At 44.7% G+C, this 19254-nt stretch overlaps 1 protein-coding gene across 1 annotated transcript in view; it reads left to right on the top strand.

The window, feature by feature from the left end:
* LOC117510137 (cell cycle checkpoint protein RAD17-like) overlaps window positions 1-19254 on the top strand; it is a 91364-nt gene that overhangs the window by 41264 nt on the left and 30846 nt on the right. Inside the window, exons 7-8 of the mRNA XM_034169750.1 lie at window positions 1497-1549; window positions 9101-9226. Of these exons, the coding sequence (XP_034025641.1) occupies window positions 1497-1549; window positions 9101-9226 (179 nt within the window). The remainder of the gene's footprint in view (window positions 1-1496; window positions 1550-9100; window positions 9227-19254) is intronic.

Below are 19254 nucleotides of genomic sequence, written 5' to 3'. Positions count from 1 at the left end.
GTGTGTGTGTGTGTGTGTGTGTGTATGTGTGTGTGTGTGTGTATATGTATATATGTGTGTGTGTGTATGTGTGTGTGTGTGTGTGTGTGTGTGTGTGTGTGTGTGTGTGTGTCAAGGTAGAAACTGTAATTCTTCCAGTAGAGATTGTGATCACAATCTGTACCAGTAGAACCTCCATTTTGCCTTTACTTACTCTGAGTACTACTTTGACAATATTTGGATCATAGTTTCTACCAGTAGAGAGTGCAACAACAGACATCAACTATATGTGGAAAAAAGTATACATTGATCAGAAATGTAATAAAGTATCAATTGGGAAGTCATAGTCATATTTTGTTATATTCAGCAATTAAAGTAGTTCTGCATCATCAAACACTGTGTATTTCAAGTAATTTTCCAAAAGTTTTGGTTTTCAAACTCGTTAAACTCAGTAATCTCTGTGTACATTTTTAAGTCTCATAGATTCATTCATTCATTCATATCTGCATTTTAACCACAGAAAAAAGACAGTCAATAAATAAATATTTATTTGTCTGCGTGCACAGTGTGAACAGAGTGTGAAAGGTCCTTGATTGTCTCGTTCTTCTTCCTTGTGGTGATGGAGCTGTCTTCTGATTGGCCTTTTCTACTTCCGCATAGCCATGGAGCCAGAAATTAAACATGGCCTGCTTTGCAATCCCACGTTTTGTGTTTTGAAGTAGGCAAGACAGCCTTTTCAGTACATCCATACGTTTCTAGGAAGGAGCATCGTCTCTTGTGATTTCATCACTTTAGCTTTCCGGTCATATAATGATGGTGAGGCAACAAACTGTAATGGACAAACAGTTGAACAAACATAAAACCCTGGCATAAATACAATAAAAGTCAGTACAACTGCAACAAACTGAAACAAAAACAAATACAGTATAGTATACATGACAGTATGTAACAAAGAGGTATAGAGGTCTGTGTAAAACAGCAGCAATACAGAATTGCAGAACTCATGTTTACCTCTGCAGGATTAGAACTACAGCATCAGTCAGTTGCATTCTTATCCAGGAGTCTTGTTCGAGGGACTGAATATGTAGACTGGGCAAGTACTGTATTTGTTGTCTGTCTGTTCCACATCAACGCTACAGTTTACATTTATTAGGGAGAAACTTAAAGTCCTTTGAGCATACCGTAAATATTGTTTGACTGAAAAAAGCATGGTTTATTACGCCACATAAGCAACGGCTCTCAAATTGCTGATGGATGCCATGTAATGTGAGCTGAACAAACACTAACAAACTAATCAGAAGATGTTTTAAATACTGAGTCCACTCATATGTTCCTTTTAGTTCCTGTATGAGTGCTTTTTTTTCCCCACATGCAAGCATTTTATTTTCTGACGTAGTGTTAACATTAACTAGCCTTCTCATGAGAGTTCTGACCTGATGGAGTATTTGTTTGTTTGTTTGAGTGGACAAACGATTGCTCAAAGGCACAATGTTTGCTGTTCTATTGTCCATCCCTAGGATTTCCCAAACCAGTTCTACAGGCAGCCAGGGAGTCTGCATGCTATCCTGAGGTGAGTAAGTCATACTGCCATGAGAATGTCAAATATGGTTATATAATCTCTTACAACAGTGGTGGAGTGCTTGGCACTCTACCAGACCAGCAGAAGATAAAAACCTTAATGGAGAACTTGATGCAGCTTTGGAAAATAACACTGGAGGTCTGAACCCCAAAGTCAGATTCTTGTAAGACTGGTTGTGGGTATACAGTAGTGTTCAGAATAATAGTAGTGCTATGTGACTAAAAAGATTAATCCAGGTTTTGAGTATATTTCTTATTGTTACATGGGAAACAAGGTACCAGTAGATTCAGTAGATTCTCACAAATCCAACAAGACCAAGCATTCATAATATGCATACTCTTAAGGCTATGAAATTGGGCTATTAGTAAAAAAAACATAGAAAAGGGGGTGTTCACAATAATAGTAACATCTGCTGTTGACGCTACAAACTCAAAACTATTATGTTCAAACTGCTTTTTTAGCAATCCTATGAATCACTAAACTAATATTTAGTGGTATAACCACAGTTTTTCATGATTTCTTCACATCTGCGAGGCATTCATTTTGTTGGTTTGGAACCAAGATTTTGCTCATTTACTAGTGTGCTTGGGGTCATTGTCTTGTTGAAACACCCATTTCAAGGGCATGTCCTCTTCAGCATAAGGCAACATATGACCTCTTCAAGTATTTTGACATATCCAAACTGATCCATGATACCTGGTATGCGATATATAGGCCCAACACCATAGTAGGAGAAACATGCCCATATCATGATGCTTGCACCACCATGCTTCACTGTCTTCACTGTGAACTGTGGCTTGAATTCAGAGTTTGGGGGTCGTCTCACAAACTGTCTGCGGCCCTTGGACCCAAAAAGAACAATTTTATTCTCATCAGTCCACAAAATATTCCTCCATTTCTCTTTAGGCCAGTTGATGTGTTCTTTGGCAAATTGTAACCTCTTCTGCACGTCTTTTATTTAACAGAGGGACTTTGCGGGGGATTCTTGCAAATAAATTAGTTTCACACAGGCGTCTTCTAACTGTCACAGCACTTACAGGTAACTCCAGACTGTCTTTGATCATCCTGGAGCTGATCATTGGGTGAGCCTTTGCCATTCTGGTTATTCTTCTATCCATTTTGATGCTTGTTTTCCGTTTTCTTTCACGCGTCTCTGGTTTTTTTTGTCCATTTTAAAGCATTGGAGGTCATTGTAGATGAACAGCCTATAATTGTTTGCACCTGCGTATAAGTTTTCCCTTCTCCAATTAACTTTTTAATCAAACTACACTGTTCTTATGAACAGTGTCTTGAACTTTCCATTTTCCTCAGGCTTTCAAAGAGAAAAGCATGTTCAACAGGTGCTGGCTTCATCCTTAAATAGGGGACACCTGATTCATGTTGGGAAAGTGTAGTGACACGGACCTACAACAGGGGGCGCAAATGAACGGTCAATAGATGAGCCAAAAGGTAACAATTTAATGTTGTGAATTGTGCACAACGCACATACAGACAATCTCAGAATATCATTACAGTCAATCCACAAAGGTGACGTGTGGGCAGGCTCGAGGATAGAAGACGTCCGTCCTGAGAAGAGCCGGAACCACACGATTTCCGCCAGCCACAGAACCTGGTGAATATTGGAGCCGCCAAGTCCCGAATTCCCAGGTGATCACCGTCCCCGACTATCGGATCTGGTACTGCTGGCGAAGAACAAAGACAGTCAAGTGTGGGTGTGTGTACACCCAGTAACAACAGCGGTGGGAATGCCACCTCCACCTCTCACTCAATATGTTGCAGCGATCCCTCAGAGGAAAAAGAGTGCCGTCTTGCACAACCTCCACAAAAAGGACCGGTACTCCTGCAAACACTCACAATAAACAGATTTACAAAAGGCTGAGGATATTACCTCCAATGAAGTATGATATCTCGGCGATGAGGTGGAGATGACGTCTGGGTTTTATGGAGTGAGATGATGAAGAATGAGTGACAGCTGTCAGGAAGTAATGAGTAACAGCTGTCACTCCCGGCTGAGTCCGTGGCGGCAGCGCCCTCTCGTGCCTGAAGCCCACACTTCAGGCAGGGCGCCCTCTGGTGGTGGGCCAGCAGTACCTCTTCTGGCGGCCCACACAACAGGACCCCCCCCTCAACGGGCGCCTCCTGGCGCCCGACCAGGTTTGTCGTGGTGTCGGCGGTAGAAGTCGGCCAGGAGGGCCGGATCCTTGATGAAGCTCCTCTTCACCCAGGAGCGTTCTTCGGGTCCATACCCTTCCCAGTCCACCAGATATTGGAACCCCCGGCCCATTTGACGGACGTCCAGGAGCCGGCGCACAGTCCAAGCCGGCTCCCCGTCAATGATCCGGGCAGGAGGCGGCGCCGGACCGGGAGCACAGAGGGGTGAGGTGTGGTGAGGCTTGATCCTGGAAACATGGAAGACCGGGTGGATCCGCAGTGAAGCTGGGAGGTGGAGCTTCACTGCGGCAGGGCTGAGGACTTTGAGGATACGAAAGGGGCCGATGAACCTGTCCATCAATTTAGGAGACTGTACTTGCAGGGGGATGTCCTTCGTTGACAACCACACCTCCTGCCCGGGCTGGTATGCAGGGCCGGGGACCGCCGGCGGTCTGCATGGGTCTTGGCCCTCGTCTGGGCTTTCAACAAGGCAGAACCGGCGGTGCGCCACACCCGACGGCACCTCCGAAGATGGGCCCGGACCGAGGGCACACCGACCTCTCCCTCCACCACGGGAAATAATGGGGGCTGGTACCCCAAACACACCTCGAATGGGGAGAGGCCGGTGGCAGAAGACACCTGGCTGTTATGCGCATACTCGATCCAGGCCAGATGGTTACTCCAGGCCGTCGGGTGCGCGGATGTTACGCAGCGGAGGGTCTGTTCCAGTTCCTGGTTGGCCCGCTCTGCCTGTCCGTTCGTCTGTGGATGGTACCCGGACGAGAGGCTCACGGTGGCCCCCAGTTCCTTGCAGAAGCTCCTCCAGACGTGTGAGGAGAACTGGGGACCACGATCTGAGACGATGTCGGTGGGTATCCCATGCAGACGGACGACGTGGTGGACCAGGAGATCTGCTGTCTCCTGGGCTGTTGGGAGCTTCGGGAGGGCCACGAAGTGGGCCGCCTTGGAGAATCGGTCCACTATCGTGAAGATGGTGGTGTTGCCCTGGGACGGCGGGAGGCCCGTGACGAAATCCAGGCCGATGTGGGACCAGGGGCGATGAGGCACCGGTAACGGCTGAAGAAGTCCTTGGGACCTTTTATGGTCTGCCTTGCCCCTGGCACAGGTGGTGCAGGCCTGGATATACTCCCGGACGTCGGCCTCCATAGACGCCCACCAGAAGCGCTGCCGGACAACTGCCACGGTCCTTCGCACCCCTGGATGACAGGACAGGTGACAGAAGTCCAAGACTGCAGCTCTGACCTCTGGTGGGACGTATAAACGGTTCTTCGGACCTGTACCTGGGTCCGGGCTCCGTGCCAGGGCCTCCCAGACGATCTTCTCCACGTCCCAGGTGAGGGTGGCCACGATAGTGGACTCCGGCAGGATGGGCTCTGGTGGATCCGACAGTGCAGTTTTGACATCCTCTTCGTGTACCCGGGACAAGGCATCCGACCTCTGGTTCTTGGTCCCGGCGCGATAGGTGATCCGGAAGTCAAAACGCCCGAAGAACAGTGACCAGCGGGCTTGCCTGGTGTTCAGCCGCTTGGCGGTCCTGATATACTCCAGGTTCCGATGGTCAGTGAAAACCGTGAACGGCACAGACGCTCCCTCCAACAGGTGTCTCCACTCCTCAAGAGCCTCTTTCACCGCAAGGAGTTCTCGATTGCCGACGTCATAGTTCCGTTCAGCCGGAGTCAACCTGCGTGAAAAGTAGGCACACGGGTGAAGAACCTTATCGGTCTCTCCGCTCTGGGACAGCACGGCTCCTATCCCTGAGTCAGAGGCGTCCACTTCAACCACGAACTGGCGGCTAGGGTCGGGCTGCACCAAAACTGGTGCAGTAGAGAACCGTCGTTTCAACTCCTTGAACGCGGCTTCGCACCGATCCGACCAGGTGAAGGGGACTTTTGGAGAGGTCAGGGCTGTCAGGGGGCTAACTACCTGACTGTAGCCCTTAATGAACCTCCTATAGAAATTAGCGAATCCGAGGAACTGTTGCAGTTTCCTACGGCTTGTTGGTTGGGGCCAATCTCTCACCGCCACAACCTTGGCCGGATCAGGGGCGACGGAGTTAGAGGAGATGATAAACCCCAGGAAGGACAAAGACGTGTGGTGAAACTCGCACTTCTCGCCCTTCACAAACAGTCAGTTCTCTAATAACTGCTGCAGGACCTGACGTACATGCTGGACATGGGTCTCAGGATCCGGAGAAAAGATGAGAATATCGTCCAGATATACGAAGACGAATCGGTGCAGGAAGTCCCGCAAGACGTCGTTAACCAAGGCTTGGAACGTTGCGGGGGCGTTTGTGAGGCCGAACGGCATGACCAGGTACTCAAAGTGACCTAACGGGGTGTTAAATGCCGTCTTCCATTCGTCTCCCTTCCGGATCTGAACCACGTGATACGCATTTCTAAGATCCAGCTCAGTAAAGATTTTGGCTCCATGCAGGGGGGTGAACACGGAATCCAACAATGGCACTGGGTATCGATTGCGAACCGTAATCTCATTCAGCCCCCTGTAATCAATGCATGGACGGAGTCCGCCATCTTTCTTGCCCACAAAAAAGAAACCTGCCCCCATCGGGGAGGTGGAGTTCCGGATCAGCCCAGCAGCTAATGAATCCCAGATGTAGGTCTCCATTGATTCGCGCTCAGGTCGTGAGAGGTTGTACAGCCTGCTGGACGGGAACTCAGCGCCTGGAACCAAATCAATGGCACAATCGTACGGACGGTGCGGGGGAAGGATGAGTGCCAGATCCTTGCTGAAGACGTCAGCAAGATCATGGTACTCAACCGGCACCGCCGTCAGATTGGGAGGGACTTTGACCTCCTCCTTAGCCTGTAAACCGGGAGGAACCGAGGATCCTAAACACACCTGATGGCAGGTTTCGCTCCACTGAACCACCACCCCAGACGGCCAATCAATCCGGGGATTGTGCTTCAACATCCATGGGAAGCCCAAAATCACGCGGGAGGTAGAAGGAGTTACAAAAAACTCAATCTCCTCCCGATGGTTTCCAGACACCACCAGAGTTACTGGTTGTGTCTTGTGTGTGATTAAAGTGAGGAGGGTGCCATCTAGTGCCCGAACCTGCAATGGTGAAGGAAGTGCCACCAGAGGGAGCCCTACCTCCCTTGCCCATCTGCTGTCTAGCAGATTCCCTTCTGACCCCGTGTCCACCAGTGCTGGGGCTTGAAGGGTTAAATCCCCGCTCAGGATTGTGACTGGGAGTCGTGTGGCAGTCTGTGTGTGTCTCACTTGAATGTTTTGACCCCCCCTTTAGCCCAGTCTCTAAGGGCGAGTGTTGTCGTTTTGGCCGTTTGGGGCAGTTTTTCTGTATGTGCTCTTTTGAGCTGCAGAGAAAACACTCCCCGCGGATCAGCCTCCTCATTTTGGCCCTGTGCATTTCCCTAACAACGTCAGCAGGGGGAGCTGTTGCCCCACAGAGCGCTGCGGGTGGGGAGGGCGGCCCCTTTTCAAACCCGGAAGGGAGAGGGGCGGCGCGTATCCGGTGACGTCCTTCGCCTCGCTCCCGACGGCATTCCTCCAACCGATTGTCTAACCGTATAACGAGATCGATAAGCCCATCTAAATCCCGCGGTTCCTCCTTAGCTACCAGCTGCTCCTTCAGGACTAACGACAGTCCGTTTATGAAGGCGGCGCGGAGCGCAACGTTATTCCAGCCGGACCTCGCAGCCGCGATGTGGAGATGACGTCTGGGTTTTATGGAGTGAGATGATGAAGAATGAGTGACAGCTGTCAGGAAGTAATGAGTAACAGCTGTCACTCCCGGCTGAGTCCGTGGCGGCAGCGCCCTCTCGTGCCTGAAGCCCGCACTTCAGGCAGGGCGCTCTCTGGTGGTGGGCCAGCAGTACCTCTTCTGGCGGCCCACACAACAATTCACAACTGTTTGTTCCACAAAGTTGACGAACTCACTGACTGAATGCCACACTACTATTATTGTGAACACCCCCTTTTCTACTTTTTTGTACTAATAGCCCAATTTCATAGCCTTAAGAGTGTGCATATCATGAATACTTGGTCTTGTTGGATTTGTGAGAATCTACTGAATCTACTGGTACCTTGTTTCCCATGTAACAATAAGAAATATACTCAAAACCTGGATTAATCTTTTTAGTCACATAGCACTACTATCATTCTGAACACTACTGTACCTTCAGATGTCAGCCATGTCCTCTGCATGGAGGACATCAAGCTGTATGCTCAGAATGAATGAGAAATTCACTTGCTGGTCCATGTTACCAGGGTCTATAGTGAAGACATTAAAATGTCATTCAGACTGAATAAGTGTGGTTGAATGGTGACAGGGAGAGGGAAAGTTACAAAGACTGAAGGGCTCCAGCCATGAGAAGACAAGATCGCAGACATACAGTCAGGTCCATAAGTAGTTAGACAGTGATAAGTGATTATGTGCATTAAAAATAATCCTTATTTAGTTTATCCAATTACTTATGGCCTCTGAAGAATATAGGAATTGTGTGTAAAGATACCTGTAATTCCTAAATGAACAATGTGACATTATTGTTGATCTTCTAGAATTGAAGCTGAAGATCCACAATACTTTTTTCGCTGCTGTCATGCACAGAGGAAAAATTACAAAAACTGTCACTGTCTAAACATGTACCTAACTGTACATTAAAATGATATCTTTATTAATGGAAGAATTCAGTGTGTGTGGGTCAGAGGAAATTTGGACAAAAAAAAATGCCAGCCATCATCCTCACTTTTCACAATTTGGTTAGTTAGCAATTTGGCACTGTCCCCAGATGTGACCAGCTTGAAAGACTGCTCTCTTCACATGTTGATGCAGTGCGTCCTTTGTTGGTGGAATATTTTCCACTTGGCGATTTCCGTAAGCAAACAGACGCTTTTTTGCTTCATTCACTTCAGTCAGAGGAGAAGTTCTGCTGTACAGGGCAACGAAGAACCTCTCTTTCATCCATATCATCATTTGTTACTTCCACTGGCACATGTGACAGATGATTGAAGACTTTCTGCAAGTGTGCATGGGATTCCATATGTCCCACACAGTCTTTTTGCCAATCCCAGATAAGGCATAAAGTACGAGTATATCGCATTCAGAAACAGAAACAATTCTTGTCCTTCTCTTAATGACATAAGGAAACACTTTTACTCTCACTTTCATTTTACTAACGTGCCACCACAAAAAGCTTTGGACTTTTTTATCATGTATGAATGTAAAGAGTCTTGTTTATTTATTTCCTTATGAATAATTTATTTATTGCTTCTTTTTTGTTTTAATCATGTTTTTGTATACATTCACTGCCTTCTTGCCATTAAATAGCCATAGGTGATCACATGATATTAAATTACAACCTACTACTACTGCTGCTAACTTTTCAGGCACTTTGTGAAGACCGGCCGATGTCCCTTGGTGTTCATAGTATCTGATAGTCTAAGTGGAGACAGCAACTCACGCATTCTGTTTCCCCGAGAGGTCCAGGAGGAGCTGCACATCACCAGTATCAGGTGACAATCAGCACACACTGCTGGCTGCATCAGCTGTCAGTCCACATGAAGATCTACACTGAACAGAAATATAGACACAACACTTGTTTTTGCTCCCATTTTTCATGAGCTGAAATTAAAGATCTAAAACATTTTCTGTATACACAAAAGACCTATTTGTCTCAAATATTGTTCACAAATCTATCTAAATCTGTGTTAGTGAGCACGTCTCCTTTGACGAGATAATCCATCCCACCTCACAGGTGTGGCATATCAAGATGCTGATTAGACAGCATGATTATTGAACATCAATCAATTCAATCAATTTTATTTATATAGCGCCAAATCACAACAAACAGTTGCCCCAAGGCGCTTTATATTGTAAGGCAAGGCCATACAATAATTACGTAAAAACCCCAACGGTCAAAACGACCCCCTGTGAGCAAGTACTTGGCAACAGTGGGAAGGAAAAACTCCCTTTTAACAGGAAGAAACCTCCAGCAGAACCAGGCTCAGGGAGGGGCAGTCTTCTGCTGGGACTGGTTGGGGCTGAGGGAGAGAACCAGGAAAAAGACATGCTGTGGAGGTGAGCAGAGATCAATCACTAATGATTAAATGCAGAGTGGTGCATACAGAGCAAAAAGAGAAAGAAACACTCAGTGCATCATGGGAACCCCCCAGCAGTCTAAGTCTATAGCAGCATAACTAAGGGATGGTTCAGGGTCACCTGATCCAGCCCTAACTATAAGCTTTAGCAAAAAGGAAAGTTTTAAGCCTAATCTTAAAAGTAGAGAGGGTGTCTGTCTCCCTGATCTGAATTGGGAGCTGGTTCCACAGGAGAGGAGCCTGAAAGCTGAAGACTCTGCCTCTTTCTACTCTTACAAACCCTAGGAACTACAAGTAAGCCTGCAGTCTGAGAGCGAAGCGCTCTATTGGGGTGATATGGTACTATGAGGTCCCTAAGATAAGATGGGACCTGATTATTCAAAACCTTATAAGTAAGAAGAAGAATTTTAAATTCTATTCTAGAATTAACAGGAAGCCAATGAAGAGAGGCCAATATGGGTGAGATATGCTCTCTCCTGCTAGTCCCCATTAGTACTCTAGCTGAACATTTTGAATTAACTGAAGGCTTTTCAGGGAACTTTTAGGACAACCTGATAATAATGAATTACAATAGTCCAGCCTAGAGGAAATAAATGCATGATTTAGTTTTTCAGCATCACTCTGAGACAAGACCTTTCTAATTTTAGAGATATTGCGTAAATGCAAAAAAGCAGTCCTACATATTTGTTTAATATGCGCTTTGAATGACGTATCCTGATCAAAAATGACTCCAAAAATGACTTCTAAGATTTGTGGGGCCAAGTACAATAACTTCAGTTTTATCTGAGTTTAAAAGCAGGAAATTAGAGGTCATCCATGTCTTTATGTCTGTAAGACAATCCTGCAGTTTAGCTAATTGGTGTGTGTCCTCTGGCTTCATGGATAGATAAAGCTGGGTATCATCTGCGTAACAGTGAAAATTTAAGCAATGCCGTCTAATAATACTGCCTAAGGGAAGCATGTATAAAGTGAATAAAATTGGTCCTAGCACAGAACCTTGTGGAACTCCATAATTAACCTTAGTCTGTGAAGAAGATTCCCCATTTACATGAACAAATTGTAATCTATTAGATAAATATGATTCAAACCACCGCAGCGCAGTGCCTTTAATACCTATGGCATGCTCTAATCTCTGTAATTAAATTTTATGGTCAACAGTATCAGAAGCAGCACTGAGGTCTAACAGAACAAGCACAGAGATGAGTCCACTGTCTGAGGCCATAAGAAGATCATTTGTAACCTTCACTAATGCTGTTTCTGTACTATGATGAATTCTAAAACCTGACTGAAACTCTTCAAATAGACCATTCCTCTGCAGATGATCAGTTAGCTGTTTTACAACTACCCTTTCAAGAATTTTTGAGAGAAAAGGAAGGTTGGAGATTGGCCTATAATTAGCTAAGATAGCTGGGTCAAGTGATGGCTTTTTAAGTAATGGTTTAATTACTGCCACCTTAAAAGCCTGTGGTACATAGCCAACTAAAAAAGATAGCTTGATCATATTTAAGTTCGAAGCATTAAATAATGGTAGGGCTTCCTTGAGCAGCCTGGTAGGAATGGGGTCTAATAGACATGTTGATGGTTTGGATGAAGTAACTAATGAAAATAACTCAGACAGAACAATCTGAGAGAAAGAGTCTAACCAAATACCGGCATTACTGAAAGCAGCCAAAGATAACGATATGTCTTTGGGATGGTTATGAGTTATTTTTTCTCTAATAGTTAAAATTTTATTAGCAAAGAAAGTCATGAAGTCATTACTAGTTAAAGTTAAAGGAATACTCGGCTCAATAGAGCTCTGACTCTTTGTCAGCCTGGCTACAGTGCTGAAAACAAACCTGGGGTTGTTCTTATTTTCTTCAATTAGTGATGAGTAGTAAGATGTCCTAGCTTTACGGAGGGCTTTTTTATAGAGCAACAGACTCTTTTTCCAGGCTAAGTGAAGATCTTCTAAATTAGTGAGACGCCATTTCCTCTCCATCTTACGGGTTATCTGCTTTAAGCTGCGAGTTTGTGAGTTATACCACAGAGTCAGGCACTTCTGATTTAAAGCTCTCTTTTTCAGAGGAGCTACAGCATCCAAAGTTGTCTTCAATGAGGATGTAAAACTATTGACGAGATACTCTATCTCACTTACAGAGTTTAGGTAGCTACTCTGCACTGTGTTGGTATATGGCATTAGAGAACATAAAGAAGGAATCATATCCTTAAACCTACTTACAGCGCTTTCTGAAAGACTTCTAGTGTAATGAAACTTATTCCCCACTGCTGGGTAGTCCATCAGAGTAAATGTAAATGTTATTAAGAAATGATCAGACAGAAGGGAGTTTTCAGGGAATACTGTTAAGTCTTCAATTTCCATACCATAAGTCAGAACAAGATCTAAGATATGATTAAAGTGGTGGGTGGACTCATTTACATTTTGAGCAAAGCCAGTTGAGTCTAATAATAGATTAAATGCAGTGTTGAGGCTGTCATTCTCAGCATCTGTGTGGATGTTAAAATCGCCCACTATAATTATCTTATCTGAGCTAAGCACTAAGTCAGACAAAAGGTCTGAGAATTCACAGAGAAACTCACAGTAACGACCAGGTGGACGATAGATAATAACAAATAAAACTGGTTTTTGGGACTTCCAATTTGGATGGACAAGACTAAGAGTCAAGCTTTCAAATGAATTAAAGCTCTGTCTGGGTGTTTGATTCATTAATAAGCTGGAATGGAAGATTGCTGCTAATCCTCCGCCTCGGCCCGTGCTACGAGCATTCTGGCAGTTAGTGTGACTCGGGGGTGCTGACTCATTTAAACTAACATATTCATCCTGCTGTAACCAGGTTTCTGTAAGGTAGAATAAATCAATATGTTGATCAATTATTATATCATTTACTAACAGGGACTTAGAAGAGAGAGACCTAATGTTTAATAGACCACATTTAACTGTTTTAGTCTGTGGTGCAGTTGAAGGTGCTATATTATTTTTTCTTTTTGAATTTTTATGCTTAAATAGATTTTTGCTGGTTATTGGTGGTCTGGGAGCAGGCACCATCTCTACGGGGATGGGGTAATGAGGGGATGGCAGGGGGAGAGAAGCTGCAGAGAGGTGTGTAAGACTACAACTCTGCTTCCTGGTCTCAACCCTGGATAGTCACGGTTTGGAGGATTTAAGAAAATTGGCCAGATTTCTAGAAATGAGAGCTGCTCCATCCAAAGTGGGATGGATGCCGTCTCTCCTAACAAGACCAGGTTTTCCCCAGAAGCTTTGCCAGTTATCTATGAAGCCCACCTCATTTTTTGGACACCACTCAGACAGCCAGCAATTCAAGGAGAACATGCGGCTAAACATGTCACTCCCGGTCCGATTGGGGAGGGGCCCAGAGAAAACTACAGAGTCCAACATTGTTTTTGCAAAGTTACACACCGATTCAATGTTAATTTTAGTGACCTCCGATTGGCATAACCGGGTGTCATTACTGCCGACGTGAATTACAATCTTACCAAATTTACGCTTAAGCCTTAGTCAGCAGTTTCAAATTTCCTTCAATGTCACCTGCTCTGGCCCCCGGAAGACAATTGACTATGTTTGCTGGTGTCGCTAACTTCACATTTCTCAAAACAGAGTCGCCAATAACCAGAGTTTGATCCTCGGCGGGTGTGTCGTCGAGTGGGGAAAAATGGTTAGAAATGTGAATGGATTGGCGGTGTACACGGGGCTTCTGTTTAGAACTACGCTTCCTCCTCACAGTCACCCAGTCAGCCTGCTTTCCCGGCTGCTCGCGATCTACCAGAGGGAAACTAACGGCTGCTAAGCTACCTTGGTCCGCACCGACTACAGGGGCCTGGCTAGCTGTAGAATTTTCCACGGTGCGAAGCCGAGTCTCCGATTCGCCCAGCCTGGCCTCCAAAGCTACGAATAAGCTACACTTATTACAAGTACCATTACTGCTAAAGGAGGCCGAGGAATAACTAAACATTTCACACCCAGAGCAGAAAAGTGTAGGAGAGACAGGAGAAGCCGCCATGCTAAACTGGCTAAGAGCTAGTAGCTGCGCTAAGCTAGCGGATTCGTAAAAACACACAAAGTGAATAATGTGTAAATAATTTAGAGGTGATTCAGCAGAGGAAGTGCTTTAGTTAAGGCACGTGAAAATTACACTGTGAAACAAATCGTTATCTAGATAACTAGATCAATCTAACTGCGCAGATTCAACAGCTAACAGATACAGCAAAACACCGCTGTGCTCCGGAACAGGAAGTGATACAATACCGCGGTGAACAGTGTACCTTAGGCTGGCTGCAATAAAAGGCCACTCTGAAATGTTCAGTTTTATCACACAGCATAATGCCACAGATGTTGCAAATTTTGGGGCAGCGTGCAATTGGCATGTTAACTGCAGGAATGTCCACCAAAACTGTTGCCAATGAATTGAATGTTTATTTCTCTACCATAAGCCATCTCCAAAGGTGTTTCAGAGAATTTGGCAGTATACCCAGCCGACCTCACAGCTGCAGATCACGTGTAACTACACCAGCCCAGGACCTCCAAATCCAGCACGTTCACCTCCAAGATCGTCTGAGACCAGCCACCCAGACAACTGCTGCAAAAGTCGTTTTGCAGAACCAAAGAATTTCTGCACAAACTGTCAGAAACCGTGTCAGGGAAGCTCATCTGCATGCTCGTCGTCCTTATCGGGGTCTCGTCCTGACTGCAGTTCATTATCATAATGGAATTCAGTTGGCAAATGTTCACATTTGATGGCTTCTGGCTGCTAATGAATTCTATGCAAAGGGGATGTGTTGCACTGTGTGAGGCGAATGGTGCTCACATCAGATACTGACTGGTTTTCTGCCCCCCCCCCCCCCCCCCCCAAAAAAAAAAGCAAAACTGCACATTTCAGAGTGGCTTTTTGTTGTGGCCAGCCTAAGGCACACCTGTGCAATAATCATGCTGTCTAATCACTATCCTGATATGCCACACCTGTGAGGTGGGATGGATTATCTCGGCAAAGAAGTGCTCCCTAACACAGATTTATACAACAATATTTGAGAGAAATGGGTCTTATAGAAAATGTTTTAGACCTTTGAGTTCAGCTCATGAAAAATAGGAACAAAATGTTGGGAAAGTGTAGTGACACGGACCCACAACAGGGGGCGCAAATGAACGGTCAATAGATGAGCCAAAAAGTAACAATTTAATGTTGTGAATGTGCACAACGAACATACAGACAATCACAGAATATCATTACAGTCAATACACAGAGGTGACGTGTGGGCAGGCTCGAGGATAGAAGACGTCTGTCCTAAGAAGAGCCGGAACCACACGATTTCCGCCGCCCCAGAACCTGGTGAATACTGGAGCCGCCAAGTCCCAAATTCCCAGGTGATCACCGTCCCCGACTGTCGGATCTGGTACTGCTGGCGAAGAACAAAGACAGTCAAGTGTGGGTGTGTGTACACCCAGTAACAACAACGGTGGGAATGCCACCTCCACCTCTCATTCAATATGTTGCAGCGGTCTCAGCTGAAAAGGAGCGCCGTCTTGCACAGCCTCCTCACAAACGACCGGTTCTCCTGCAAATTCTCACAATAACAGAGTTACAAATCTCACAAAAAGGCTGAGAGTATTACCTCCTATGAAGTATGATATCTCGGCAACGAGGTGGAGATGACGTCTGGTCTTTATGGAGTGAGATGATGTTGAGTAGATGGGTGACAGCTGTGAAGAGGTAATGAGCGACAGCTGTCACCCCCGGCTGTGTCCATGGCGGCAGCGCCCTCTCGTGCCTGAAGCCCGCACTTCAGGCAGGGCGCCCTCTGGTGGTGGGCCAGCAGTACCTCCTCTTCTGGCGGCCCACACAACACAAAAACAAAATTGTTGCATTTATATTGTTGTTCAGTGTATAACTGAAGGAAGGTTGAATAGAAAAATGTACAGAGACATTCTTGATAAAAGTTTGCTGCCATCTACCAGGATGATGAAACAAGGGTGGACATTTCAGTCAGACAGTGATCACAAAAGCACAGCCAACAATGCTCTTTATTGGTTTCAGAGAATGAAAATAAAGCTGCTAGAATGGCCCAGCCAATCATCTGTCTAAATCCAATATAAAATCTACGGAAAGAAATAAAGATCAACACAATAGAAATCATCAGGTCATCGGCAAGCTTACGCCAGCTTAACCAAGCTATCTGCAACGTTTCTGCTGCAAGCTGACGGCATTAGACTTGTATCAATCACTGATGCAGATCTGCACCCAATCTGTTATCCTAAAGCTCACCGTGGCAAAATTTCATCCCTTGAATAGGTGCCACTCGTGGCAAGCTGTCAAGGTCACTGCCAGCTTCAGCTCCGCCCTCTTTTTGCGGCTTTGAATGCTGTTTGCGTCTCGATTTCTATCTGGAGCCCACGTGGAAACTGACAGGAACATGTGGACACTAGGCTTTACTGAGGAAAATGGTGACATGTTCGCTACTTATTTTACTTGCTGTAGGTCTTTTCATGTTTCTCTCATTGTTTATATAATATATAAACATAATATATAATGTAATATTTCACCAGTTTTCTGTTTGTAATACTTTAAAAATCAGCAAAAGGGTTATATATTAACCCTTAGTAGCATAGTAGTAATCTATATTTTAATAGCCAAGTGGGTTCTGTGTGCGTTCATGCTTGCATGCAGTGGTGGGCACAGTTCCGATAATCCGATAACAGATAATTATCGAAGATAATGTTTTCATTATCGGATTATCTTTTTAGATAACTTTAAAAACCATTATCGGTCTAATTATCTTCCGATAAATTTTTGTCCGATAACTTTTAGGCCGACAATGTAGTAAACAAAACTGAACAGCAGCAAAATTTTTAAAATTTAAAATCAGTTGAGCACCTACCTGTTAAAAGTTTCATAACAGATGTATAGTTCTACCCTCTGCAAACAGAAGAGAGCTGCTTCCAGAAGAAACCACTCCATCCTCTGCAGGCAAAGGAGAATTGGTCACACACAAAAAAAATCATTTCCTTTAACACCATACTGATATGCTGGCAATATCACCCAAGTCATTCAGAGGCATACATTTTTAACTTATGGTTAAAATTTTAACCATACTAACTTTGGACAAGTTATTTAAAATTACTGTCATGTCTGAAGTTTTATAAAGTGAAAATATCAGATATATGTTTTAGTTTTAAAGTAATGTGCTAATTTTTAAGGTTTTAGTGAGCACATGCTGTGCCCAGCAGTGCATTATGGGTAGGATAGGGTAATCTCAATACGTTCACGACAGGACAAATGCATTTCAGACAGTCTGTTCAGGCTCCACGGACAACAGCATTAAACTCTAGTGCCTAAATTCTCTGGGTTTATAGATGTTATTGTATTTGCATTTGTTAAATTCCGCGCATCTTAAATGTAGCAGACACAGATTATCTGGAATTTTGTTTTGGCAAGTTTTCAAGGCCTCTACTGCCATCTACTGGCCAGTAGTGTTCATGGCAGTTCATGGCAGTATTTGTCCTGAAGCTGAGCAGACACTGTATATTTTTAATCACAAGTTAAGTTTTTTTCAAACTTAATTTATAAAAACTCTTGATGGGAGACATCAAAGTTTAAAAACAAAACAAAATGACAAAAAAACATTACAAGACAGCTCTGCGGTGTTTGCACATGCACAGTGCGAGCGGTTGGATGCTTGTTGCTCTTCAGCAGCAGGATACCCTCACGATGGCCGACCAGAATAATATCAAACAGGTTTGATTTTCATTCGACCATGCGATCGGCGATCAGGAGGTGGTCGTGAGATGTTAAACGCAGCTTGTTACTCCATGTAAACTACACGATGCAGGACACGCCATTAACCTGAAACTTGGTCTAAAAAAATTCTCGCACAAATGAAAAATCATCTGAAAAAGGGCCAAAACTCGCACAGTGTAAAGCCAACATTTATGTGTCAAGACAATATTGAGTGCGCGTTTTACAACATCATCAAACGTGCGCATGGCACTAATAAAACATGCGCACATTCTCTCCACATGCAAAACATTTTGCGATGACACTTCCAGGGCTCCGCAAAAATGTTTTTACAAATAAAAAATGGAGTATTTTACAAAAGCACATTTATCTGTAAACACCAACACACGTCACATTAACGTGTTTGTTTACATAATGAATGACTGAACCAATCAATGATTAGCAGAGGCACTTTTACCCAGAATCCTTTGCAATCTGTCTGTGTTTGTTACAAAACCTCAGAATTAGTGCATTATTCAACATTAAAATGTTATATTTTAATTTTGTACAAATGGCAGAATTGACGTTAATCAAGTTAATCTATCAGTATTCACACCAAACCATAAGTCAGAATGACTTTATTTTCCAAGACCTCTGCCTGACTTCTGCCTGACCGGAGCCTTGTGATTGGTAGAGAGCTGGCTTTGTGGCTACTCTCAGGGTGCTTCTGTGCTGTAAGCCATGTAGTAAGCAAGAGCTTCCAGCAGGGGGCAGGATGCTCAAACATAGAAGTGCAGGCTCATTGTTTGGGTGTCTTGTCGCTTTTGATGCTTCCAAAAGCGATCGTGGTGTTAAAACTCAAATTCAGCTTGTTAAGGTGCGTTTACACACTACCAAGACGCGTTACGAATGTCATTTTTCTGTCATTCGTGACACATTCCTGACATTCTTAATGTGACTTATCACATCTGAATAGGTTTCTTAATAGTGCGTGTTGGTGCGTGATATTTTTGATATTCGTGGAGCATGTTTTTGCCTGTCAAAAAATCTTCCACGAATGTCACACACCACCCTCATTTCGTCTCACGTCGTGGAGGTCGCAACTGAGCGTATTGATCCATCTTGATGAGTAGTGATCCTTAATAGAACGTGACAACGTTCGTAGTGGTTCCTGTGATGGTTCTTGGAGCCCAAACTGTCACGCGTTATTATGAAGTGACACGGAAACTGTCAAGTTTTGACACGACTTGTAACGCGGTGTCACATTTCACTGCATGCCACGACGAGTCAGTTTTCTGTCACGTGCGCACAATTAAACTCGGCTCCAAATGTTGTTCCACAGTTCCTGCTGAAGTGCTGCTGCAGGTGTTCCACCTGCTGTTTTAACCGATGAGCGGGAGAACGAGTCTGAACCAGAGGAGCGAGAGGAGACTCAGGTGCAGCCAGACATCTCTGCACCTCCTCCAGTCCAGCGGAGGAAGAAGCGCGTGCACAGTTAAACCCTGCTGCACCGCATTCAGTTTGATTGCTGACACCAAGTCGGCTAAAAGTCTTGCTTATGTATTTTGGGTCAAAAATGAATGGCACCAAAATGGAAAGTTGATAGAACGAATGTTTTTGGAGAAACTACTGATATTGGCTAACAACACTGAACAATATGATAATTACATTCTGGACTTGCATGTCATTCCAGCAAAGAGCGGTTAATCATCTATATAT

The sequence above is a fragment of the Thalassophryne amazonica genome, chromosome 5 (genome assembly GCF_902500255.1).
Source record: "Thalassophryne amazonica chromosome 5, fThaAma1.1, whole genome shotgun sequence".
NCBI lineage: Eukaryota > Metazoa > Chordata > Actinopteri > Batrachoidiformes > Batrachoididae > Thalassophryne > Thalassophryne amazonica.
Note: the sequence above shows the minus strand (reverse complement) of the source record. Positions and strands in the feature narration are given on the sequence as shown.